Genomic DNA, 27,533 nt, shown 5'->3' on the forward strand with positions numbered 1-27,533 from the left:
AAAACATTTCTCCATAATTGTTGCTAGAAACTCTTGAACTTAAGAGCTTTTCAGATTAGTAATGCTTACCCTAATTACTCTGAGGAAATAAGAGAGGTAATAAGGAGATACACAGAATGATTCTATGTTAATCAAATAAATAATTTGGATGAGATGGCTCAATTACCTAAATCTTACATCCTGCCCAGACAGAAACATTAAGAACTAAAAAATACAAATAGGTTAGTACCAAGTAAAGAAACTAAGTTAACATTTAAGGCAATTGGCTTAAAGTACAGAACTGGGCTAAATATAACAATGTACTTTAAAATTTTACTTACTTATTTGCAAGGAGAGAGTCAGAAAGAGAGGGGAGAGGGAGAGAGAAGAGGGTACCAGGGCCTCCTATGGCTGTAAACAAACTCCAAACACATTCGTTACTTTGTCCATGTGGCTTTAAGTGGGCACTAAGGAACTCAACCCAGGCCATCAGGCTTTCCAAACTAGTGCCTTTAACTACTGAGCAACCCAACCCAACCCAACAACGTATTTTTTAGATACTGAATATTAATTGTAACACTGGCTACTAGATAAATTCTCATCTGAAAAAAAAAAAAAAAAAACCCCACTGGGAGAGGGGAAGCCTGTCACAATGACAACTGTGCTCTGAAGGGAAAGGATTCTGAAATAATCATACTTTTCCATCAGATGTTTTCATCTCCTAAAGAATAGCTTAGGGGCAGGAAAAGAGTAGTATTTCATTTCAAGGTGGTCTAATTATTTACCAAAATACCATTTTGACCAAAGAAACAGATGCAGAATTACAGTCACAGCTGCAGTCTGCAGAGAACAAGTTGTGCAATGGTACTCTAAACTGCTAATTATACTGTTAATGATTTCTTTAGTCCCATTGTAGTATTTTGCCACCTTTGTATAAATTTTCTAAAAAAATCTAGAAAGTTTAGGTGATCAATTTCTTAAAACCCAATGAGTATTCCAAAGGGAAATTCTCTATAGAATCCATTTTTTGAAATGGGATATTCATGGGATTTTTGTAAAAACTCATTTATTGACTAGCTGTTTAAATTTACCTTACCAATTTTATTTGCACTTAGGATATTGAAATCACAAGAATCTAAGTATTAATGTTTATACATAGATCCATAGTTGGTATGAAAATTTAGTTAACATACGTTATAACATGCTGGCATTGAGAATGTGCTTTGACTAGACTGAAAAAGTAATAGCAACAATACAATCTTATTTTCATTGTCTAACCATGGTGAAATTTACTGAACTGTTAGCATTCTGTTGTTTAATCCATGCCAGCACAGCTAAGACAAATTACTACATTAAAATTTTTTTTTGTTTTCTTTATTTATTTGAAAGTGATAGAGAGAGAGAGAAAGAGGCAGAGAGAGAGAGAGAATGGGCGCACCAGGGCCTACAGCTACTGCAAACAAACTCCAGATGCGTGCGCCTCCTTGTGCATCTGGCTAACGTGGGTCCTGGGGAACCGAGCCTCAAACCAGGGTCCTTAGGCTTCACAGGCAAGTGCTTAACCACTAAGCCATCTCTCTAGCCCTCATTTTTTGATAAGAAAATAATTTTACTTTAATACATTGCAATATGCAGATTAAAGATCTTTTAAATTTTTTATATTTATTTGAGTCAGAGAGAAAGAAGCAGAAAGAGAATGGATGCCAGTACATCCAGCCACTAACTTCAGATATATGTGCTATCTTGTGCATCTGGCTTATGTGGGTCCTTGGGAATTGAACCTGGGTCCTTGGCTTTGCAGGCAAGCGCCTTAACCACAAAGCCAGCTCTCCAGCCTGATTAAAGTACTTTTATTATTCCATATTGCTTCTTACACATTTGAGTGACAGACTATTTTTTCTACAAAATAATTTCTACTAAGGTATTTTATTAAGGTTTTAAAATAAATTCATTAAAAATATTTACTTATTTCATGTGTGTATGTATGTGTAAATGTGTGTGAATATGGGCATGTATACCATGCATATGGAGGTATGTGTATGTATGTGAATGCAAAGTATGTGTGGTTATACATACCATGCAAATGGACATGCAGTTTTTGGGTTCTACTGTTCTTGTTCACTGTTTCCTTTAAGAGCTTCTGGAAAAATTCCCCTATTTTGCCTCCCTTAGGACACTGAAAGCACAGAAACTTCCAGCTTTTACATGGGGTCTGGAGGTCTGAACTTAGGCATCAGGTATTTGTGCACAGAGTTGTATACAAGTGCTTAATCCACTAAGCCGTCACTCTAGCCTCATAATTTGCTTCTTGTATAATCTTAAAGCTGGCTAGACATTTTGGAACATTAGATTTATTTATTTATTTTTTATTTTTTTTAATTATTTATTTATTTATTTGAGAGCGACAGACACAGAGAGAAAGACAGATAGAGGGAGAGAGAGAATGGGCGCGCCAGGGCTTCCAGCCTCTGCAAACGAACTCCAGACGCGTGCGCCCCCTTGTGCATCTGGCTAACGTGGGACCTGGGGAACCGAGCCTCGAACCGGGGTCCTTAGGCTTCACAGGCAAGCGCTTAACTGCTAAGCCATCTCTCCAGCCCACATTAGATTTATTTTTAAGATATTTTCTATGTGTTAAACTGTATTATTCACAACTATGTCATGTTGTTTTTGATATTTTTTACTTTTAATCTAAGAAAACCAGTAGCTAAAAGTTTAAAACACACTCTAAACATATAATCACAATCTCTCCTCTCTCTTTCCCTCCCTTCCTTGCTTCTTTCCTTCCTTCTTCCCTCTCTCATTTCCTCCCTTCCCACAGGGTCTCATGTAACACAGGTCACTATGTAGCTGAGGATGACCTTAAACTTCTGATACCCCTGTCACCATCTCCTAAGTATTGGGATTATAGGTGTCTGCAACCATGCCCAGCTGCAATCAAAATTTTTGGGTAGAGCCTTTAATCCCAGCACTTGGTAGGCAGAGGTAGGTAGATCACCGTGAGTTTGAGGCCACCCTGAGACTACATAGTGAATTCCAGGTCAGCCTGAGCTAGAGTGAAACCCTACCAGGAAAAAAAAAAAAATTGTTTTTCTTTTGGATTGGAGAGATAGCACTTGCCTGCAAAAACCTAAGGACTCAACAAAAAAAAAAAAAAAAAAGGGCTGGGAGTGGTGATGCATACCTTTAATCCCAGTACTCAGGAGGTCCAGGTAGGAGGATTACCATTAGTTTGAGGCCACCCTGAGACTACATATTGAATTCCAGGTCAGCCTGAACTAGAGTGGAACCCTACCTGGAAAAACCAAAAAAAGCAAAAAAAAAAATCTTAGGCAGATACTTACACTTTCTTCAAACTGATCATCCAGCTTCAATGATCTTTTAACACTAAAAATAAAACATTTAAAGAATTTTAGATTTGACATGATTTATTTTAATTAGGTATATATTTATAGGTAAAATATTTAAACAGAGATTCTAAGCTATTTTTAGCAGCTAATATTTATATTGCCTGTTCAATCAAAATACAACATGAAATAAGCAATTATTGACGATGAAATGTTTGGTTCTTGTGTTTATTTGTTGTTTAAAATATTTTTACTTATTTGAAAGAGAAAGAGGAAGAGAGAGAGAGAGAGACAGAGAGAATGGGCACTCCAGAGCCCCTAGCCAACGAACTCCTGATGCATGTGCCACCATGTGCATCTGGCTTACATGGGCACTGGGGGAATAAATCTGGGTCCTTGAACTTTGCATGCAAGTGCCTTAACTGCTAAGTCATCTCTCCAGCTGAATTTTTTTTTTTTTTTTTTTTTGGTTTTGAGAGAGAGAGAGAGAGAATTGGTGTACCAGGGCCTCAGCCACTACAGTCAAACTCCAGACACACCACTTACTAGGCATGTGTGACCTTGCGCTTGCCTCACCTTTGTACATCTGGCTTACTTGGAATCTGGAAAAAGATCAAACATGGGTCTTTAGGCTTTGCAAGCAAGTGCCTAGCTGCTAAGCCATCTCTCCATTCCGATGATTTTATTTTTAACATAAAGTATATTTTAATATGGAAACAAAAATAAATTTCTGAAGAGATCTCACCACTTTTTTTTTTTAAATTTTTTATTTATTTATTTGAGAGCGACAGACACAGAGAGAAAGACAGACAGAGGGAGAGAGAGAGAATGGGTGCGCCAGGGCTTCCAGCCTCTGCAAACGAACTTCAGACGCGTGCGTCCAAAGGGGTGCATCTGGCTAACGTGGGTCCTGGGGAATTGAGCCTCGAACCGGGGTCCTTAGGCTTCACAGGCAAGCGCTTAACCACTAAGCCATCTCTCCAGCCCTCTCACCACTTTTTTATGTATGTATTGCCTATACATGGACTAAGCATATAAATTAAATATCAAAGTTTCTTGTTTAAAAAGTCTTAGTAAATAAACAAAAAGTTGTCAGCTTTAAAATACTACTGAGGGCTGGAGAGATGGCTTAGCGGTTAAGCGCTTGCCTGTGAAGCCTAAGGACCCCGGTTCGAGGCTCGGTTCCCCAGGTCCCACGTTAGCCAGATGCACAAGGGGGCGCACGCATCTGAAGTTCGTTTGCAGAGGCTGGAAGCCCTGGCGCGCCCATTCTCTCTCTCTCCCTCTGTCTGTCTTTCTCTCTGTGTCTGTCGCTCTCAAATAAATAAATAAATAAATAATTTTTAAAAACCATTTAAAAAAATAAAATACTACTGAGACAGGTGGAAAGAAGGGATTTAGTGGAGGGGGGATTTGGGAGGCGGAAAGGAAGGGTTGTGGGAGGAAATTATGATATACTGTCTTCATGAACGGAGGCCAATAAAGTTAAAAATAAAATAAAATGCTACTTAGAAAAAGTCTACATAAGAGCAAAATAGTCTACATATATTCAATAGAGACACTGAAAATAGATCATTTGCAAAAATAGATCCCAGGTATCAGAGGTACTTGCAAAACAAAAGAAGTTGTGAACATTACATGGAATATAATTCAGTGCGACCAGAACAGGACTTTGCTGAGAACAGATGCTCTATGTCTTCGTAAGTCCCCAATCCATAAGAAACTATTTTTTGTTTCCTTCACTAAACTAGTTCAGGAACATGCTGGGCTCTCTCTCTGTGAAATCTGTTCTGCTAAACTGGATGCCCAGCTGTTGGTGACAATGCTGAGAAAGGAAAGCTGAATATTTATAATACTTTATTTAGTACAGCTGTCTTCTAAAGAGCAGTCATCAACATTTTACGGAATGCACACTAAATGTTCAAAGGAGAAAAAGGTCAATATAAATTAAAACTAGTTTTCCCAGTGACAAATGCAACATTAAAAGCACTTTCTTCATCTCTGAGAAACAAATTGTTCAGAATACTAGAAAATTACATTAGAAATTGCCTTATATTCTGTTTTGTAGAACTTCTCTACACAAATAAGTATAGATTCTAAAGAATTATTACTCCTAAATAGCTATTGATTTACAATCAGCATGCAGGACCAAGAAAAACTGGAAGAGACAGTCAAGCTGAAATCAGCAATAACTTTTACTATAAAACTTCATTGGCACTGAATTTACTCTTGCTAGTGCATCATTTGCCATCACAACATTATTTCCTGAAATTAATTAAATATCTTTAGAAGTCAATTTAAAACCAATTTAATGTGTATACTCAATGAAATAAGAGGAAAATGAAATATGAACAAATAAAAATAGGTGACAATTTTTAAAAAGTATTTATATTAAGCTTTGGAACGTATATTAATCTATTTAGGTATGGAAGATATTCTAGGCATTTTGAATACAAATCAAAAACCAAAGTTACATGCATGGTGGCACACACCTTTAATGCCAGCACTCAGGAGGCAGAGTTGGATTACAGTGAGTTTGAGGCCAGCCTGAGACTCACATTAAACTCCTGGTCAGCCTGGGCTAGAATGAGACCCTACCTCGAAAAACAAAAAATGAAAGTTATACACTATAGCATTTAAAAAAATTATTTGCGCACGTGTGTGTATATATGGGCATGTTAGAGTCTCTTTCTGCTGCAAATGAATGGCTTTACATGAGTGCTGAGGAATTAAGCCTGGGCTGACAGGCTTTGCAAAAAATACCTTTAACCATTTCCCAAGCCACAGTAAAACATCTTAATACCATTTTTAGTAGGACACAAACCCCACTCTGATAATTGTTTTAAACACTGCTTTATTATCATTGGTTAATTTTTAGAGAAATAACTCAATAACTTGAAATAAAAGGTTTCTAGATTAGATTTTAGGTTGATATAAGAAGACAAGAAAATCTGTGAAGTAAACAACTTGATGTTTCTTTGTTGGGAATCTAAAGACATAATTTACTAAGAGAATGTTAAAACAATAAATAAAGTAGGTAACAGTTGTAAGTAATTTAGGAAGACTTAATAGGCAAGACTAGAAGAAATCTTAAAAAAAATCACTTGGGGGGGTAGGGAGGGAATTACCATGGGATTTTTTTTATAATCATGGAAAATGCTAATAAAATTTTTTTTAAAAAATCACTTAGTTCAGCTCATCATTGGTATAACGTGCTTTTTGACTCAAAGTTTGAGAGAGGGAAACTCAGACCCTTGTGCTTAATAAAACTGTTGAAATAAGGAGGAGGGAATTAAAGATCAGTGAAAGAAGAAGAAACCTACTAGAGGAATTATGACCATGTATCCTTACCATTACATCAGAACTGGAACCAGTGTCCAATTATCAAAAATTAACCCAGTGTAATTTTGCCCCTTATAAAGAAAAAGAAATGGAGTCATGAACTTTGTAGGAAAACGCATGAAATTGGCAAAAAGTTATCATGAGGTAAGCTAGGTCAAGTAAGATAAAAATAAAATTGCATGTTGTCTCTCATATGTGGATCCTAACTTTTTTTTCAAGATAGGCTGACCTGAAATTCACTATGTAGTCTCAGAGTGGTCTTGAACTCACAGCAATCCTCCTACCTCTGCTTCCCAGTGCTGGGATTAGAGGCGTGCACCACCACACCTGGAAGATCCTAACTTTTAATGATTGCATGTATGTACAGGGATCTAAGAGAAAGATGAGATGAGATGAGATGCGATGCGATGCGATGCGATGCGATGAGATGAGATGCGATGAGATGATGAGATGAGATGAGATGAGATACTAAACCATGAGAGGTGATAAGAAAGGGGCAAGAAACAAAGGCAAACCTGGAGCATGAAAAGTACACAGGCATCTATAGAGGAAGAAGGAGAATGGGATGAGGGGACACCAAAAACTAAATTTGTTTAAAAAAACACTATAATGAAGCCTAATTTTTTGCATTCTTGTAAAAAACAAAAATGAAAACATTAAACACATACTGTAAACAAGGCACTCCTTTACCTGTGAAAAACTGCAACCAAAGAATGAAGTGAGGCTAAATGGGTTAGGGTGATATTAGTGGTGGAGACTACAAAATCATCAAGGAAGAGCAGGCAAAACCTGATTAAAGATGAGATAGTTGTTTCTATAAATTTTTTTCTGCTTTAAAAATTTATTTTTATTTATTTATTTGAGAGTGACAAAGAGAAAGAGGCAAATAAAGAGAGAATGGGTGCTCCAGGGCCTCCAGCCACTGCTAGCGAACTCCAGATGCATGCACCACCTTGTGCATCTGGCTTACGTGGGTCCTGGAGAATTGAGCCTCGAACCAGAGTCCTTAGGCTTCACAGACAAATGCTTAACCGCTAAGCCATTTTTCCAGCCCCCAAATTTTTCTTTGAATTTTTTAATGCATTTATTTAATGTGTACATAAAAGAAAAAGAGACAAGAGACAGAGAAAGATGCCAGGGCTGCAAATGAACTCCGGGCACAGTGTGCTGCTTTGTGCATCTAACTTTATGTGGGTACTGAGGAATTGAACCCAGATGGTAGGCTTTGTAAGAAAAAACTTTAACTGTTGAGCCACCTCCCTAGCCCTATTTTTCTGAAACATTTTCTGCCACCAATATTACTTACTGATTGAAAGTGGCATTTTCCTGGCTTTTGCTCATACTATCTTGACTTAACATACACACACACACACACACACACACACACACACACACAAACAGGCAAGGGGATAGAGAGATGGCTCAGTTGTGCCTGACAACCCAGGTTCAATTCTATTCTCTAGTATTCATGTAAAGTCATATGCACAAAGTGTGGTCTGGAGTTCATTTGCAGTGGCGGGAGGCCCTGGTATGCCCATGCTCACCTCTCTCTGTCTATCTGTCTCTCTCTCAATTAAATAAAAACATTTTTTTTAAAAAAAATCACTTTTAATCAGTGGCTTAGGTACTTGCCTGCAAATCCTAATGACTTGGGTTAGATTCTCCAGTACCCATGTAAGGCCAGATGCACAAAGTGGTACATGCATGAGGAGTTCATCTGAAATAGCTTAAAGGTCCTGGCACACCCATTCTCCTTCTCCCCCATCTCTCTCTGTCCATATAAATAAATAAATAATACAATAAAAATCACTTTAAAGAGGGGGGTGAGCAAAGCATGGTGTCACATGCCTATAATTTCAGAAATCAGGAGGCTATAGAAGGATCACAAGTTTGAGAGTAGCAAGTGCAAAGCTAGTCTGGGCTGTATCGCAAGACTTTGTCTCAAAAGAAAGTGGAGAGAGAGAGAGAATAGGAGAATGAGGCATAAAACAATGGGCCAAATATTTGAATACACTTTTCCCTATGTAAGACACACCCAGCATGTGAAAAGTTGTTCAACACTGTCATCACTAGGGAGGTGCCCATCAGAGACATCACTAGAGTAGCACACTGCTACCTATACTTGTGGGAGGGCTGCCACAGACAAACAAGAAATGACAAGTGTCAGTGAGGGCATGAAGAAACTGGATCCGCTGTGCACTGCTCAGGGAGTGTAAACTGATGTATTTAAACAATATCACAGTGCCCTAGACGGTTAAAAACATAATTACCATGTGATGCAGGAATTTCACTTCCAAATGAACTAAAAGCCAGGACATGAACAATTATATATAATTATATATATTATATATAATTAATATATATAAACAATTATATATAAAATAATACTGTTCATGATAGCAAATGCATCTCAAGTGTCTGGTGACAAATGAATAAACAAAATGTGGCACATGGTTATGTATGCATATATATACACATATGAACTACTACTTGGTTTTTAAAAGAAAATGCGGTACACACTAGTACACAGATAAACTCTGAAAACATCACCCTAAGTAAAAGAAGCCAGTTACAAAAGGACAAACTGTTTTCTCTCATGTTTTTTCATGAGAAAAGTCAAATTCAGAAACATAACTGGGTGTGGTAGCACAGGCCTTTAATCCCAGCATGCAGGAGGCTGAGGTAGGAAGATCACTGTGAGTTTGAGGCTTGCCTAAATCCAATCCAGATCAGCCTAGGCTAAAGCAAGACCTTATCTTGAAAAACAAAAATTCAGAAACGTGGGAAAATAAAATGGTGGTTTCTAGGAACTTGAGGAAATAAAGGACAGGAAATTATTGCTTAATGAGTACAATTTTAGTTTTATAACATGAAACCCACACTAGAGATGATGGTGGTGCTTGTTATACAAAAGTATGCTGATGCCTCCTTCTTATGGGTAATTTTATAACTATGCGGGTAACTTCTCACTTCCAACTTATCTAAATTTCTACCTATGCCTGTAACTTGAATATTATATTTCATTTTCATGTGTACTAGGTTTAGATTCATGGATATGTTCGTTAGTTATAACTATCAACTGAGTGTACTGAGAACTGTCTGGGAGATTAGTAAATCACTATTTTGGATGTCATGAGGGCATGTTCAGAGAAGATTGACTAAGGAAAGACAGCTGCCCCTTGAATGTAGCAAGCATATTCCAGACCCTGGGGGCCTGGAAGGAATAAAAGGGGAAAAGAAGAAAGCTGCCTGCACAGGCATTCATACTCTTTCCCTGCTTTCAGGCAACCATGATGTGGATTGCTCTGCTCTACCATTTCATCACCATCACGATGGACTGAAAGCTTTTAAACTGTGAGCCAAAATAGAATTTTCCTTCCTTCAGTTGTTTTGCCCAGGCATTTAGCTGCAATAATCAAAAGTCTTCTTAATAGATCAGGGATCAAAATCTCAGTTGCAGGGCTGGAGAGATGGCTCAGAGGTTAAGGTACTGGCCTGTAAAGCCTAATGAGCTGGGTTCAATTCCTCAGTACTCACATAAGTCAGATGCACAAGATGGCATATGCATCTGGAGTTCATTTGCAGTGGCTAGAAGCCCTGGCATGACCCCCGCCCCTGTATCTCTCTGCTTGCAAATAAATAAATAAAAGACTTTTGAAAAATCTCAGGTCTACTAGAATTAATACTATTGGAAATTTAAAAAGATAAAATATTTTTAAATAGGTAAATTATGGTTATCAACTTAGATATATTATTCTTTTTATTTTTTTTTTATTTGAGAGGGAGAAAGACAGAGAGAGAGAGAATGGGCACACCAGGGCCTCTAGCCACTGCAAACAAACTCCAGATACATGCACTACCTTGTGCATCTGGCTTACGTGGGTACTGGGGAAACAAACCTGGGTACTTAGGCTTCACAAGCAAGCACCTTAACTGTTAAGCCATCTCTCCAGTCCAAGATTATGTTATTCTTTAAAACCATTTCTTCATTTTATTTATCTTAAAAATGATAGTATCCTGCCAGGCATGGTGGTACACTCCTTTAATCCCACCACTTGGGAGGCAGAGGTGGGTGGGTCACCTTGAGTTCAAGGCCACCCTGAGACTACACAGTGAATTCCAGGTCAGCCTGGACTAGAGCGAGACCCTACCTCAAAAAAACAATATATATATAGTATCCTAAACAGGATTCTCTAATTCATCTTAACAAAATGGCTCGGTAAATTTTATTATATGATGTAACTAAAACAAGATGATATTAAGAAATTATTCTAGGGGAAAAAAATCCATCATTAATTTCTAACCAAAGCTGGAAATGACAACACAGTAGCAGTTCACAAAATTACATGTTTTGAGGTCCACTTTTATAGAATCTTTAAAACATTAGACTAAACATGATTTTGAATCACAGGGCTAAGGAGGGAGTAAGAGGTGAAGAATAAATGTGGCCAAGCATATATGACTCAGGGAGCTTTGATGCTATGTCAAATTCTTCCCCAAGGTTTAGCTTACTTATGAAGTGCACTCGGCTTCATAAAGCTGATCATACTGGCCTGTAAAGTTGTAAGAAATTTCTGAGTAGAAGATAAAAATACCACTTAGTATTTCAGTGCTTGCGTCACTCCACACAGAAGCAGACATTGTTGGGCCCTGAGAGGCCCAGACGCAAAGCCTAATGGAACTTTCTGAGCCTAGCTAAAGTTTGGCGACCTGTCTCTGGCCAGCTATGACTCAGCAGGGCTCCAATTTACCTCTGGCCTGCTATTTCCCCATAGGAAGTTAGAGTTCCCGCAGAACCAGTCATTTCAAAAGTCGCGGTATGCTATTGGCCCTTATACCTCACCCATCCTGAGATCCCCATCCTCGTTCTCAACTCCATATAAGCACCTGCCTGTTACAATAAAGTGAGATCCTGCTTCGACAAGTCTCTTGACTCAGTGTGTTTCTCTCTGGTGAGTAGGAGAGAGTCTGGGTCATGGACACTCACTATCAGCTCAGCCCCAAGGAGAGACCGGCGGGACGGCTCTCCTACAGCCCTACTTGCAGGAGAGCATGGCAGGACATGACAATTTTGTCAGCTAACAACTTCACATGACTGTTCAGAGGGCTACTAAGTGTGCTGAGATGCACACAATCCCTTGATGAAAGGCAATGACGAAATTCATAGCCCACATGATTTAAGTATAAATTGAGATATTGAAGCAGTGTACTTTCTACTTAGCAAGTGAGAATGAGCAAAGAAGGGAAAAGAACCTTTTATATCCTTTCTATACTCTTCTTGCCATTCAAGCCTGTGCTTCTTTGTGTTCAAAATTTCTAGCAATACACACACACACACACACACACACACACACACACACACACACACCCCAATATGCTCCCATACCACAGGTGAGTGAAAACACCACTGCATCACATATGGTCATTGTGAAAGCATCTACATGAATCATTAATTCTGTTTCTCTTTATGATAAAAATGGCCAGAAATGTATTGGTAACATGTTTATGGTACCAAAGCCTTCCTTATCAAAAGAATTTTCACAGAGGTTAAATGGATATATTTGGGAATATAGAAGTGAGATGATTTGGGATTGAATAAAATGAGAAATGAAGTTCTGACCATTTTACTCCTAAATGTGCGTCTATTTGTAGTCAGCTCCACACTACTGAGATGAACTTCCAAACCAAACATGTTTATGGGAGGAAGGGATTTATTTGAAGCTTACAGACCCAAGGAAAGCTCCATTGATGGCAGAAGGGCTGGCACCTTTCACAGATCCACACCCACACAGCCAGTACCACAAGCAATCAAAAACAGCAGGGAGGCCTTTAATCCCAGCACTCGGGAGGCACAGGTAGGAGTATCACCTGGACTTTGAGGCCACCCTGAGACTACAGAGTGAATTCCAAGTCAGCCTGAACAAGAGTGAGACCCTATCTTGTAAAACAGCAGAGAACAGGCAGCCAGCAGCAGGGATCCAGACAAAGCTCAGATCTCTCTGCATACTTTTGGAATGGAAATTCAGTCCACCCACAGTAACACCATTAAGGCTAGATCCCAGGATCCCCCCTGCCAGTGACACCTCTTCCAGCCAGGCAGCTAGAAGCTAGAAATCTAAGTTTTAATAAAACACCTGAGTTTACTGAGGAACATACATTCAAACTATCACAGTATCCCTAATATAAAATAAAAAGTTATTACTACCTCCTGCTAAAAACTCATACATAAACACATATATTTACATATGTATCTGACATATACATAAATATAAATGAAGGGCACACATACATCTTTTTAAAGCTGAAAGAACTCAGGTATCATCTTCCTCTTTTTGAGACAGGGTCTCTCATTGGCTTGGAGCTCACCATCAGACTAGATTGGCTGGTGTGGGAGCTCCAGAGATATACCAGTCTCCACTGTCCCAGCAGTATGATTATAGGCATCTACTACCATGCCCAGTACTTAGTTGGGTACTGAGGACCAAACTCAAGTCCTCATGTTTACATGGCAAGCACTTTACTGGTGGAGGTATTTCCGTAGCCCCAAGTCAACATATTACATCAAATGTACCAGTCACTGTTAGGTTTTGGGGATCCAAATATAAACAAATACTGTGTTACCTAGTTAAGTTTCTGTTTTCATGGAAGAGGTGGTTCAATTAGAATTTCTACAACTTACAGCCTTCCAAATGGCAGTCATGGTGCAAATAACATATTAATTAGGGAGGAAACATACATACTATTTTAACATAAAAAGTTATACACAGATGCTATGAAGTACAGAAGATGAGTACTTGGTGCAAACTGGACCGTATCAGGGAAGACTTCTTAGAAACGGTTGTGCAGGAGTCCCAGAAGTACAGTATGCATCACTTTAGGCTTGATTTATTTTTAGGATGTGAAATACTCATGCCAAAAATGTATAAAAAAACACCCATATGCCATTTTTTAATGCCAAATGCTAGCAAGAGGAAGCTGGCTGTATTACCCATAAGCCCACCCCATCAATACACTGCCTCCGGGAGGCACTAATTCCAAAATAACCATCAGCTGGGAACCTAGCATTCAGAATACCTAAGTTTATGGAGACACCTGAATCAAACCACCATACCACATAAACCAGATGTACAAGGCGGTACTTGTTTCTAGAGGCCCTGGCATGGCCATTATCTATCTGCCTCCTTCCCCCTTCTCTTTCAAATAAATAAATAAATAAATAAATAAATAATTTTTTAAAATTCTTCTTAAGCAAGGTATGCTGGTGCATGCCTTTAATCCCAGCACTCAGAAAGCAGAGGTAGGAGGATCCTCATGAGTTAGAGGTCAGCCTGAGTCTACAAAGTGAGTTCTAGGTCAGCCTGGGCTAGAGACCCTGCCTTGAAAAACAAAAAAACAAAAATTCCTCTTAGCTTTTACCGAGTTCTAACATGTTTTTGTGTTTTGTCCTATTTGCTTAAACATTCTCTAAATGCACATACATGGAAATTTATTACATATGCAGATTTTCTCTCAATGAGATTAAAAATAATAGGGCCCTACCCATAAGCATTTCCATGGGTTCATTCACCCATTCTTTCTCTATTCCTCTCTCCTTCCTCCCTCTTTCTTTCCTTCCTTCTCTATTTCCTTCTTTGAGAGGAGGCAGGTTTGAGAGGGCTCAGGTAGCCCATGCTGGCCTTGAATTCACTATGTAGACATGGGCAACCATGAACTCTTCTCTTGTCTCCATTTCCCAAGTGCTGGAAATACAGGCATTGTCACTACACTGGGTTTAATGTGTCTTATTTTATATTTCACATATTTTTTTTACTGTTATCACATGCATCAAATGAACAATTTACCATTAAAGTGCACTGGTCAGTGATACCATGTATATCCACAGTATTGTACTGCCCACCATCCAGCCACAGGACACTTCACCTTGAAAAATTGTACCTCTACCTATGAGAAAATATTCCCCATTTTCTTTTCTCTGATCATACCCTGACAGCCACACATTACTGTTTGTCTGAGTTTGGCTGTTCTAGGTATCTCATATAGTAAGTACAAGTAATATAATGCCATCAAGGATGGCCTTTCTTGCAGCCTGTGTCTGAATTTTCTTTCTCTAATTTAAGGCTGGATACCCTTCAGTTGGATGGACACACTTCATTCTGCATAGCCATTCTCCTGTTGACAGACACTTGGTTTGTTTGTTCTTTCTAACAATTGTGAACATGAATGTACAAATGCTCAAAATCTTAAATTTCAATTCTTTGGAGCATGTGTTCATATTTTTTTTTCTAAACACAAAACAACTGCTCATATAAACATAATAATCAAAATTTTAATATATTTTAATGTTTATTATTGTTGTTATTATTAACAAGATGTTTCATATGGATATATCATGTGTTGGTACCTTCATTTCCCTTGCCCGTGCCCCCATTCCACTGGGGGACTCAGTAGGGTTGTATGTTGCTAGTCTATATTCAAATTTTATCAGCTGTCCTATTCTTCATAGCCAATTTCCCTCCAAGTATAGGTGCCAAACAAGACCACTCATTATAACTAGTTACTATGCCTTTTTAGTCTGCTTTATATTAAGATAATTGCTCAACTTCTCTTTGAATTCCTTTAATCTGAATTTTTTTCAAGAATACAAATGATTTTAAATTTTTTTAGCTCTAGGTACACTTTACTAAATAATTTTATAGGATAAGAACAAAAGTAGATCTCAAGCACTGGTAGACAGGACTATAAATGAATAGTTATTAGAAACAAGAGACTTAAGCCGGGCATGGTGGCACATGCCTTTAATCCCAGCACTCAGGAGGCTGAGGTAGGAGGATGGCTGTAAGTTCGAGGCCACCCTGACACTCCATAGTGAATTCCAGGTCAGCCTGGGCTAGAGTGAGACCCTACCTCAAGGAAAAAAAAAAAAAAAGAAACAAGAGACTTAAGCTTCTGTTTAAAGTGTATGAACATGAATAAGGGGGTGGTCATTCCCAAATGCTTAATACTAGCTAGATACAAGTCCAATTGTTTCCATGTGTGTACATGTGCATATAGTACCCCACTCTAGCTCCAGAAAGTGTCTACTGCTGTACAATACTGGGAAAAGTATAACCTTCAAGCTTCAGGCACAAGTTTTACAGGGGCCAACCATGGTCATGGAAGAGAAAGGGCCAATAAACAAACATGTAGTGGTAAAACAGAAAATAATCTTAATTGGAATAAATTCTTCTATTCAAACCCAGTAAGGGTCTGGTGAGGATGAAAAGGTACAAAAATAACAGCAAGACAACAGGAATAAAACCCACATAATCACTGTGGCGTCCAGTTTCTATTCACAAAAGAAAAAGCTTCCAGCCCATCTTTTAATTTGTTTTTGAAAAATTCCTGACATTACAGAACTAAACTGAAATGTATTATAATATTCCACTCATATTTCCATGACAAAAAAATCCATGAGCAAAACAAAAAAAGGGGTAGCTTATAAAACTAAATATAGATCTCAGCATAACAGCTGAACAGAGAAAGGAATTAAAATGCCTTAATTAAAAAATCAAGAGCAGGTGATAAATTGTGTAGAAACTGAAAATTCACCAACTATTTAAAACCTGGAAGCACTGACTGTTCAGAAACTACACACATGGGTCGTGGGTGGTGGTGGTGAACAGCAGAAAGGGAGTATGGATGAATCTGCACTGTTCTAGCTGTTCCCCTCTCACCCTTCTCTGAGGAAAGCCCAACACTGATTAAATATTGGGCCAGGCTAATGTTGGCAGCAAATCCAGAGAGGTAACAAACTCTTCCACTGGGTTTGCAATTTTGATCTGAGCCCCAGACATCTGATGAATCTCACTGATTTTGGTGCCCTGACGCCCGGTTATGCAGCCAATCAAATTGTTTGGAATGATGAGTTCCTGAGAAGTAGTCTGAACAGACGCATCCAAACCTGCCCAATAACCTTTCATATCTGGAGAGCTGGATTCAATGCCACTGAATATGGTGTTGGCATGCATCACAGGAAAATGAGACTGTTGTAGCATCAACTGGTACAGCTTGGTCAAATCTGGCTGTGGAATGGCATACTGCCCACCCTTCTGGGGGGCACTCCAACATGACCATGCAGATGTTTGACACAATGATGGACTGTGGAATGCCAGTAACAGTGATGGCCTGCTCAGTTGAGTTAGGAGCATATCCCCTGCCACCTGGACCTAAGCCCCTGTACATTCTTGTATTTCCTTGATCTTGCAACCACCTCTTCCAATGAGATAGCCACACTCACTAGCAGCTACCACCAGCCTTAGGGTAACTGGGGGCGGGGGGGGGGAGGTCTACTGGCATATGTGCTATTAGTCATCGAGTTGCTAATTTCTCTTCCAGTTTATCAATGATCATAGCAAAGACTTTGACAACGGCATTAGTGGGTCTAGCCAAAGTGATAATTCTCTTAGGACAATTCCATTCTGAGATGTGGATGTATGCATCACTCTCCTCCCACATCTTCTCAACTGATCCTCCTGTCTTTTCAAAGATACTGCCAACTTCCTTCCCATGAGTAACTAGCAGGATGGCGAGAGTGACATTTACACCTTTTATCACACTGGTGTCCATAGGGAGCAGAGTTATGGGGAGCTGGACATTGAGTGGCCAAGTCTTTGGACACTGATGGGGGGGATGATAGCCCAAAACTGCAAGCAAGAAATGACTACAGAAGGGGAGGGGAGGAGGTGAGCAGGCAGGAAGGGGAAGGGCAGGAGGCATGGGGGTAAGGAGGCCCAGAACAACAGGGGCAAGCAGGAATGCAAGGTGGGCAGAGGAGGAGGGTGAAGGAGGAGGAGGAAGGGAGAAAGAGAACCCAGGGCGGAGGGCGGGTGAGAGAGGACACAGACTGTGGCTGCTCTGGCTGCTGCCTCTGCTGGTCTCGATTTTAATTTTTATAGACTATATTCAATTTAGACTTATGCCCTATTTCCTTGTAATTGAGTTATACATGTTTTGGCACAGATATGATTGATATGATTTTATACTCTGAGACTATAATACCTTGAGGCACATGACGTTGATATACTCAGTGATAAGAATTTATTTATTTACTTATTATTTCAGAAAAGGAGAGAGGTAAGGCAGAGAGAATGGAAATGCCAGGGCCCTTTTTCGCCACTGCAAATGAACTCCATATGCATGTGCCACTTTGTGTGTCTGGCTTTACATGGGACCTCGGGAATCAAACCTGGACTTGTAGGCATTGAGAGCAAGCACCTTTAACTTCTGAGCCATCTCAAAGACCCAGTTCCAGTGATAGGAATTTTGATCAAGATACTCTTTTCTACTTTTCTCCAATGTAATAAATAAGAAGTCCAGGCTGGAAAGATGGCTCTGTGGTTAAAGGCACTTGCTTGCAAAGCCTGCCAGCCTGGATTCAATTACCCAATACTCACATAAAGCCATACACACCAAGTGGCACATGCATCTGGAGTTCACTTGGGACAGCAAGAGGCCCTGGTGTGCCTATTCATTCTCTCTTTTTCTCCTCACAAATATTTTAAACAATAAAATTAAATAAATAAGAAATCCTGTACATGAGAGAAACTGGTGGGTTTTCAACACAACATTCCCTTTGTCTTTGTTGGCATCTACTCAAAAGCAAAGCCTTCCTTTCTCCTTTCAGGTACAACTGCAGTGTTACAAATGTTTATTATCAGCTAATCCTATCATTTATGTTTAAAATGTTTCTGCATAGCTTTGAAATCAACTTCTTCTACAGTGAGACCAAATTCTTTTTCATGGAAGACAATGGCAGTTAGAAATCAATATGGGCACTAACTGTATTCACTGGTACTCTGTCATTGCTTATGGGTCCTCACTAGTGCTAGAACATATGCAACACACCCAAAGAAAGACACAAATTTCTATTAATATTTAATATGCCATATTGCCACATTAAAACTTAGGATCTCTAGCTGGGCGTGGTGGCGCACGTCTTTAATCCCAGCACTCGGGAGGCAGAGGTAGGAGGATCGCGGAGAGTTCGAGGCCACCCTGAGACTCCATAGTGAATTCCAGGTCAGCCTGGACCCTACCTCAAAAAAAAAAAAAAAACAACTTAGGATCTCACACTGGTCTCCAATACCAAGTCAATATACAATATTTAGAATTCCTTTGTTCCAGAGTGAGAAGTCATCAACCACAATATATGTATTAATTTGTTCAAGTCTAGAATATAAAGAAACCAATTTCAGTACACTATGCTTCAATATTTGTCTAGTTTTAATGTAAAATTTACATACATGAGTTATATTCAATGGAAAGTTACAAGTGAAATTATAGTCTCTTATACTTTATCTCAGTCCCAATATTCTGTATTCCTTATAAATCTAAAATTTTACAACTGTTTTTCTTTCTTTCTTTCCTTCCTTCCTTCTTTCTTTCTTTCACTATGTAGTCTCAGGGTGGCCTTGAACTCAGAGTGATCCTCCTACCTCTGCCTCTCAAGGGCTGGGATTAATGGCATGCGCCACCACACCTGGCTCACAATTGGTATTTTTAACCCAAACAAGATCCCTGAGCATTTCTTTTTAGTGTGTCTGATGTGGCATATTCTCTCAATTTTTGTTTAGTTAATATCCACTTCAGCTTCATTTTTGAAGGATGGTTCTCTAGAGACAGGATTCTGGGTGACAGGTGTTTTTGTTCCTTTCAATACTTTAAAATATATTATCTTTTAAATTTCATTGCTTCTAAGAAAATTTAGGTTTGATTTGAATATGTTCCTTATATGTAAGCACCAATTTTCTATGGATTTCTAGGGATTTTTCTCAGTTTTAGTTCCTGCCACTTTTATTCTAATATATATATGCATACTTCTATATGTGAATATACACTTCTGTTCATCCTTGATTGAAATTTACTGAATTTCTTGCATGTGTAATTCTGTTCTCAGTGAAATTAGAAAATGTAGATTTCCTTCTCACCTTCCTTCTTATCTTCCTGACAGGTTCTCACTGTATAGCTCAGACAAGCCTGCAACTTGTTTTGTCCACCAGGCTGGCCTCAAACTCAAGACCCTCCTGTTCCAGTCTCCCAAGTGCTGAGATCACAGGCAGAAGCACCATGCCTGGCTGAGTATTTGGTTTTTTTCATTAAAAAAACAAAACAAAAAAAAATCATGCTGGGCGCTGTGGCGCACGCCTTTAATCCCAGCACTTGGGAGGCAGAGGTAGGAGGATCGCCATGAGTTTGAGGCCACCCTGAGATTACATAGTGAATTCCAGGTCAGCCTGAGCTAGAGTGAGACCCTACCTCGAAAAACCAAAAAAAAAAAAAAAAAAAAAAAAAAAAATCTTGCTGCTCTCTGTTCTTATTACTCTAATTCGTTAATGTAGATTAAATCACTTGATGTTGCTGTTTTCCCCTTCATTCCTTCAGTTAGATTATTCTATTCTTCCTCAAATTCAGTGACCTTTTCTTCTGCCCAGAAGTTCATTTTCAATCAAGATATTTCATATTTTTCAAACATAGAATTTTCACTTATTTTTTCAAAATTTCTCTACGTTCTCTAATTAACCTCTGTTTTTCAGAGATACCCCAGGAATTCTTTCTTGTGAGCATTTTTCCTTTAAATCCTCTAACATATTAATAATGTTTTAAAAGTCTTCGCTAATTTTAGAATTTGTGTCATCATCAGGTCTATTTTAAGGTTTTTTGTTTTTGTTTTATTGTTTGAGGTAGGGTCTCTACCTAGCTAAGATTGACCTGGAATTCAGAATACACTATGTAGTCTCAGGGTGGCTTTGAACTCACAGCAATCTTCCTACCTCTGGCTCTAGAGTGCTGAGATTAAAGACTTGCTGGCTTTTTAAAAAAGCATGTTTTAATTATTTATTTTCAAGGAGGGAGGGAGTGGGAGAGAGAGACAGAGAGACAGAGAGAGAGAGAATGAGAATAGGTGCATCAGGGTCTCTAGCACTGCAAGTGAACTACAGCTACATAAGCACTTTGTGTAGCTGGCTTTATGTTCGCACTGGGGACATGAACCCAGGTCATCAGGTTTTGCAGGCAACACCTTAACTGCTGAGCAATCTCTCCAGCATTTCAAGATTTTTTTTTTAACAACACAGCTCACTTTTTCTTGTTTTATTTTCCATATGTTAGTATTTTACTTCATGTTGGACAATGCAGAAGACAGGACACAGAATTCTGCTAACTTAATCCTCACAAGATTAAATTTTGTTCTAACAAGCATTTAACTTGACTAAATTCAAACTCTACCCTTTCTTTCCTGTGATGAGAAATGAAATCTCTAATCAATTCTTTCAGCATTCCAGCTACTCATAGTTCATGGGATTTCTTCAACGCATGCATTGTTCAGATGTGGCAAAAACTTAGGTAGTTATACTCACATTTGGAGATATCTTTCAAAGTTTTTTTTTTCATATATATATATATATATATATATATATATGAAAAAATATATATATTTATATATATATATATATATATATTTTTTAGAGAGAGCGAGAGCAAGCAAGAGAGAGAGGGAGAGAGAGAGAATTGGCATGCCAGGACCTCAGCCACTTAAATGGAAATTCAGGCACTTGCACCACCTAGTGGGTATGTGCAACCTTGCACTTGCTTCACGTTTGTGCATCTGGCTTATGTGGATCTGGACAGTCAAACATGGCTTTGCAGGCAAGGCATCTTAACCCCTAAGCCATCTCACCATCTCTTGGAGATACCTTTCTATTTTCCCACAAGACTAGTAGTTTCAAACTTGATCCTCTGATTCTTTAAGCTAGTAAAACATGACTTTTTTTTTTTTTTTTTTTAGTTTTCGAGGTAGGATCTCACTCTGGTCCAGCCTGACCTGGAATTAACTATGCAGTCTCAGGGTGGCCTTGGACTCTCAGTGATCCTCCTACCTCTGCCTCCCAAGAGCTGGGATTAAAGGCGTGCACCATCACGCCCGGCTATGACTTTTTTGTTGAGTTGTAGATGTATGATATAACACAGACTGCCATCAGGCAGGTCAGACAAACTCAAGCTTTGTCCATTGTAGTTTCTTTCAAAGATCAGCATTTGTCAAATTTCTATCATCTAGAGCCAGCCATCTACTACCTCCAAGTAGCTACTTTTTTTTTTTTTTTTTTTTTGATAGTGACAGAGAGAAGAGGCAGATAGAGGGAGGGAGGGAGAATGGGTGTGCCAGGGCCTCCAGCCACTGCAAACAAACTTCAGATGTGTGCACCCCCTTGTGCATCTGGCTAACGTGGATCCTGGGGAATCGAGCCTCGAACCGGGGTCCTTAACCTTCACAGGCAAGCACTTAACCACTAAGCCAGCTCTCCAGCACCTCCCCCAAAGTAGCTACTTTTAATATTGTATACAGAACATAAAACTATATCTATGGAAAATTTAGTCCAATACAAACTACTTTGACATGGAAGGACATGCAGTCTGTTTCAACAATTACAGTGTTTTGCTTCTAAATTGTATAATTATTCTAGTTTAAAATCTGCTTGACTTTGTAATGTTTTCATGTGTGATAGCTTATCTAGTTGTTAACTTGACAGGATGTCTGTTCATGATTGTCTTGATTAGGATAACTGGGTGGCACTATCCCTTTAGCTGGGATCCTGGACTACATAAAGAGAGAAGATCTAGCTAAGCATTTACCTTTCAGCTCTCTCTACTTTCTCCCTGATGATGTGAAGATATGACACTGCCTCCCTGCTCCTGCCATATGTTCCCCACCATGATGAAAATAAACCCTCCCAGAAACTAGAAATTAATTGATATATGTTATAAATTTCATTTTGGTAGTTATCTTTTTTGAATGGCTATCTGTGATTTTGTGGTATCTTTTGGTTGTTCTGAACCTATGGAAAAAGTGGAGTCTTAAATTGAGCATGCCATCTCCCAGAGATGTATATTTGACCTCCTCACTAGCAGAGGGATCCATTCCAACAGGGATCATTTAGTTCCTGTCCTAACTTAACCACAAAGGCTTCAATTTAACTCCTTTACCTTGCCTGTAGCCCAAATCTACAGAGAATTCCTACTTTTCATCTATGATTACTTTTTACCATTTTGTTTAAATTCATTTTTTAGTTTATTCTTTGAGATTTAATTCCTTACAAGCCAAATGTGATAAAAATGTGATCTATGAAGAGTCTAGTTGTATTGAAATGTTAGACTGTCAAAGACTAGTTTATATCTGACACCTATTTTGGTTTCCTGTATTCTTATAATTTACTGACTGAAGGGAAGAAGTAAAGAATTACACCATGTGCATGGTTTACATAATACTAAAGTCAGATGTAATTAGTGCTTTTTATTTCCATCTTCATCTTTTTCTTTACAAGCTTACTAGTATCATTTGCTTAGCATTTAGTGTGTATCATGTTAATTCTGACCTTCCCCTTTTCTTCCCCCTTATCTTCCCCCTTACCTTCTCCCCTTACCTGTTACCTGTTCTTGTCTCCCTTCTCCCTTCACTTCCCTTCTCTCTTTTTTGAATGTTTTTGTTTTACTGTAGCCAAGGCTGGCCTCCAACTCACTATGTAGCAAGAAAAGTTTACTTTAAATTCATACTTGTAAATATTGACAACAAGTACTAACCATTTTACTTAATCTTAAAAATACAAGATACTTTTAAGTAAAAGAAATTATATAACCCTGAATATCTACTATGAGTCAAACAACATTTATTAAATGATTAGGTGTTATTTAGCCTGGCATATCATTTCACGCATCTGTGTTTTTATAATCAATACACAAAATAAGAATCATCACCCTTGGCATTAGTATCAGCAAGACTACATATCCAAATACATGCAATAATATAGCTAGGCTTTAGAGTTGGACATGGTGATGCAGGCCTGTGATCACATCACCTGTAAGCTGGAGGCAAGATATCATGAGTTAAAGTCATCCTCAGCTATGCAGTGTACTTGACACCATTCTGGGTTACATTATAGCATAAATAAAACAGGCACCTCCAGAATGTACTTACATAGACCGTGAATTTTATTTTAACATGGAAGAAATAGCACATTTTAAAGTTCTCCAAAAAAAAAAAAAAACAAACAAAAAAAAAAACGCATAAGTACATCAGCCAAATGAACATACTCTAAGAATACTATTACATACTGTTAAAAAGTCAACACTAGGGCTAGTCTAATATCCTAACTTCGGTCATAGCTTGGAATAGAATGTAGTTAATTCTTCCAGAAGTTGACTGAGTATCCTCGGCAGAATTAACATGATGATACACACTAAATACTAAGCAAATGGTACTAGTAAGCTTGTAAAGAAAAAGATGGAAGATGGAAATAAAAAGCACCAATTACATCTAACTTTAGTATTATGTAAACCATGCACATGGTGTAATTCTTTTCTTCTTCCCTTCACTTTTCCCTTCCCCTTATCTTCTCCCCTTACCTGTTCATGTCTCCCTTCTCCCTTCACTTCTTTTCTCTTTTTTAGTGTTTTTGTTTTACTATAGCCATTTACTCACTATGTAGTTGAAGCTGATCTTAAACTCCTAATCCTCTTGCCTCTACTTCCTAATTCTGGAATTTTAGGGATAATTTTTCTTTCAAAGCAGCAACTTTTTTATTATATTAACATTTATTGATTATTTTATTAATGATGACATCTAGTAGCAACCTATATATCACATGGCTGCCTAATAGAAGATTTGAATCTTGGTTTGTCTTATGCCTAAGCATAAACAAAATTAAGATTTTTAAAAACAATTTTAAATTTTGTTTACTTTGTGTGCAGGGGAACATGTGGAGGGAGATCAGAGGACAACTTTGAGTTGTCTTTGCTCTTCCTACTTTGAGACAGTGTCTCTTGCCACTGCAATGTGAAACTGGATGGCCCACCAGGTTTACATTTTCCTAGCTCTACCTCCCGTTGTCATAGGCATGCTGGGATCACAAATCTTGCACTATTTTGTATCCAGCTTTACACAGGCGCTGGAAAATTGAACCTGGGCTGACAAGCTTTGCAAGTGAGCATTTTAACACTTGAGCCATCTCCCCTCCACCCTCGCCCAAAGTCCAGATTTGATCTAAATAAATAATAATGACTTAAGTTTTATAATACAAGGCCGGGCATGGTGGCGCATGCCTTTAATCCCAGCACTTGGGAGGCAGAGGTAGGAGGATCACCGTGAGTTCGAGGCCACCCTGAGACTACAGAGTGAATTCCAGGTCAGCCTGGGACCCTACCTTGAAAAACCAAAAAAAAAAAAAAAAAGTTTTATAATACAGAGAAAAAAACTAAGTTTGGGAAAGAAAATTAGCTTAAAGAAATCAGGGGGCACAATGAGTTAATTAATCTGTTTTTCTCATTCCCAGACATATCTAAAGGACAAACATTGAGAACTTTAGCTAGGTAATCTCTTGATCTTTTCAAAAACATCTTAAGTATTATATGATTACATGCTAAAAATAAATATAAGATGTACAAATTATGAAAAACAAGTACCCAAAAAACTCATCACATAATTTAAGAAACAAATCATTACCAATATGGTTGTCTAGACCTGTGTATTTCTTCTCTATTCCACCTGCTTCCCCAAGTGGCAGGCATCAAACTAACTTGTATACTTATCATTTCTATCATATTTTTATTATACTTTTATCACATACATATATAACCCCAAATAATAATTTGTGTTTATTTGTTCTTGAGCTTTAAAGACAATATACTAGATGTAGTCTTTCATAAACTGGTTTTCATTCAGTATGATTTTTAAAAATATTTTTTGTTTGTTTGCAAGCAGAGAAAGAGAGAAAAGAGACAGAGAAAATGGGCATACCAAGGCTGTTTACCATTGCATACAAGCTCCTGATGCATGCGCCTCTTTGTGCACCTAGCTTTACATGGGTACTGGGGAATCAAACTGGGGTTATTAGGCTTTGTAGGCAAGTGCTTTAACCACTCTCTCCAGCCCTCATTATGACATTTTAATATGTTCTTAGTCAAAAGAAGTATATTTATGTTAAATTTAGAATGATTAGCTCTCTACTAATCTTTCAAAGTACTTACAGACACTAATAGTACTCATAGTTGTGTAAGTTAACAAACACCCAATACTACATTTTCTAAGAACTTTCTTAAGGCATTAGTGCTTTTAACTTAAAGTAACAGATTTTTGATTAACTATTGAAGTCTGTGTGATAGTGGACTTAAGGAGCTCAAAATCCTATTTCTTTTAAAAAACAGATTTTTTTTCTGTGCGAGGATTCATACCTACCAATTCTTACAGTTTTTGGTATCTATGTTATATTTCTCTGGTCCAAATGTATAGTTCCATAGGTGTTTCGTGTAATCCCAATTTTATGCTCTGCCACTCTCCACTGGGTAGTTAACATTGAGACTTACTTGAGTTTGATATGTTCCAGTTTGGTGGTTAATCTGACCATAGGTTTTCCAACCAAACCTAGGAAGATGTATTCTAGAAAATTAGAGCCTGTTGGGCTGGAGAGATGGCTTAGCGGTTAAGCGCTTGCCTGTGAAGCCTAAGGACCCCGGTTCGAGGCTCGGTTCCCCAGGTCCCACGTTAGCCAGATGCACAAGGGGGCGCACGCGTCTGGAGTTCGTTTGCAGAGGCTGGAAGCCTTGGCACGCCCATTCTCTCTCTCCCTCTATCTGTCTTTCTCTCTGTCTGTCGCTCTCAAATAAATAAATAAAAAATTTAAAAAAAAAAAGAAAAAAAAGAAAATTAGAGCCTGTATATACCACTTCATAAACATATTGCCATTGTCTCACACATACTACCCAGGCTGTCCATCTTTACATCACTTAAAAAATTGTTCCACCTTCCTATGTAACTTGCTAATATGACTACTTGTATTCCCATACTTTTGACCACCCTTCCCACATTTAAAACTGTTTGCAAACATTGACGGAGATCTACTAAAGTGCCACTATTCTTCATGCACTTATCAAACTATTGATCTGTTCATAATAACTTTGCTAAAACATGTTAATAGCAAAACTGGGCTGAGGATGAAGTTTAGTTGGTAGGGTGCTTATGCTGGCAAAATGGATTCCCAGCACTGTATAAACAGGTGTGGTGGCACACACCTATAATCCCAGCATTCAGGAGGCAGAGGTAGGAGGACTGCCATGAGTTCCAGGCCACCCTGAGTCTACATAGTGAAATCCAGGTCAGTCTGGACTACAGTGAGACCCTACCTTGAAAAAACAAAAATAAATAAGTAAGTGAACAAATAAGCAACCAAAATACATGAGATGGCAATCTCAACTTTAAGCCAGCATTATTTTCAAAACATATTTGCTTCCTCCTCATATAAATCAACAAACCCCAGTGACTGCCAAAAAGGATAATGTGATGGGTATATGATCAATTCAGAGCATGTTATATTGAATTTCACAATAAAATTATAGTATTAAAAAATAAAGTTCATGAATAAAGTATAACCTTTGGTAAGATTTTTTTTTTTTTTGATGTAGGCATGCACCTTCAAGCCTAGCAGAAAATGTATTAAAAAAAAAAAAAAAAAAAAAAACCTTACTAAAGAAGACAGGTGTGGTGGCGCACACCTTTAATCCCAACACTCAGGAGGCAGAGGTAGGAGGACTGCCATGAGTTCAAGGTCACCCTGAGATTACATAGTGAATTCCAGGTTAGCCTGGGCTAGAGTAAGACCCTACCTCAAAAAATCAAAAAGATAAAAGAAAAAACATTTTCTTCAAACTCTTCTAATATAACATGCATCTACTGATTACTGAAGTTGCCAGTCATCTAAAAGGTTTTTTTTTTTTAATTGTTATTTTTTATTTATTTGAGGGAGAAAGACTGGGAGTGTCAGTAGGGCTCCTGCAAACAAACTC

At 38.3% G+C, this 27,533-nt stretch overlaps 1 protein-coding gene and 1 pseudogene across 10 annotated transcripts in view; both read right to left on the reverse strand.

Annotated features, from left to right (window-relative positions):
• Positions 1 to 27,533, reverse strand: part of LOC101601253 (integrin subunit beta 3 binding protein) — a 108,873-nt gene that overhangs the window by 79,722 nt on the left and 1,618 nt on the right. For all 10 annotated transcript variants that reach the window (XM_045151155.1, XM_045151158.1, XM_045151161.1 and 7 more), the window contains exon 2: positions 3,324 to 3,366. In XM_045151155.1, coding sequence (XP_045007090.1) covers positions 3,324 to 3,366 — 43 coding nt within the window. The remainder of the gene's footprint in view (positions 1 to 3,323; positions 3,367 to 27,533) is intronic.
• LOC101600949 lies at positions 16,260 to 17,273 on the reverse strand (annotated as a pseudogene).

The sequence above is a fragment of the Jaculus jaculus genome, chromosome 5, assembly GCF_020740685.1.
Source record: "Jaculus jaculus isolate mJacJac1 chromosome 5, mJacJac1.mat.Y.cur, whole genome shotgun sequence".
NCBI lineage: Eukaryota > Metazoa > Chordata > Mammalia > Rodentia > Dipodidae > Jaculus > Jaculus jaculus.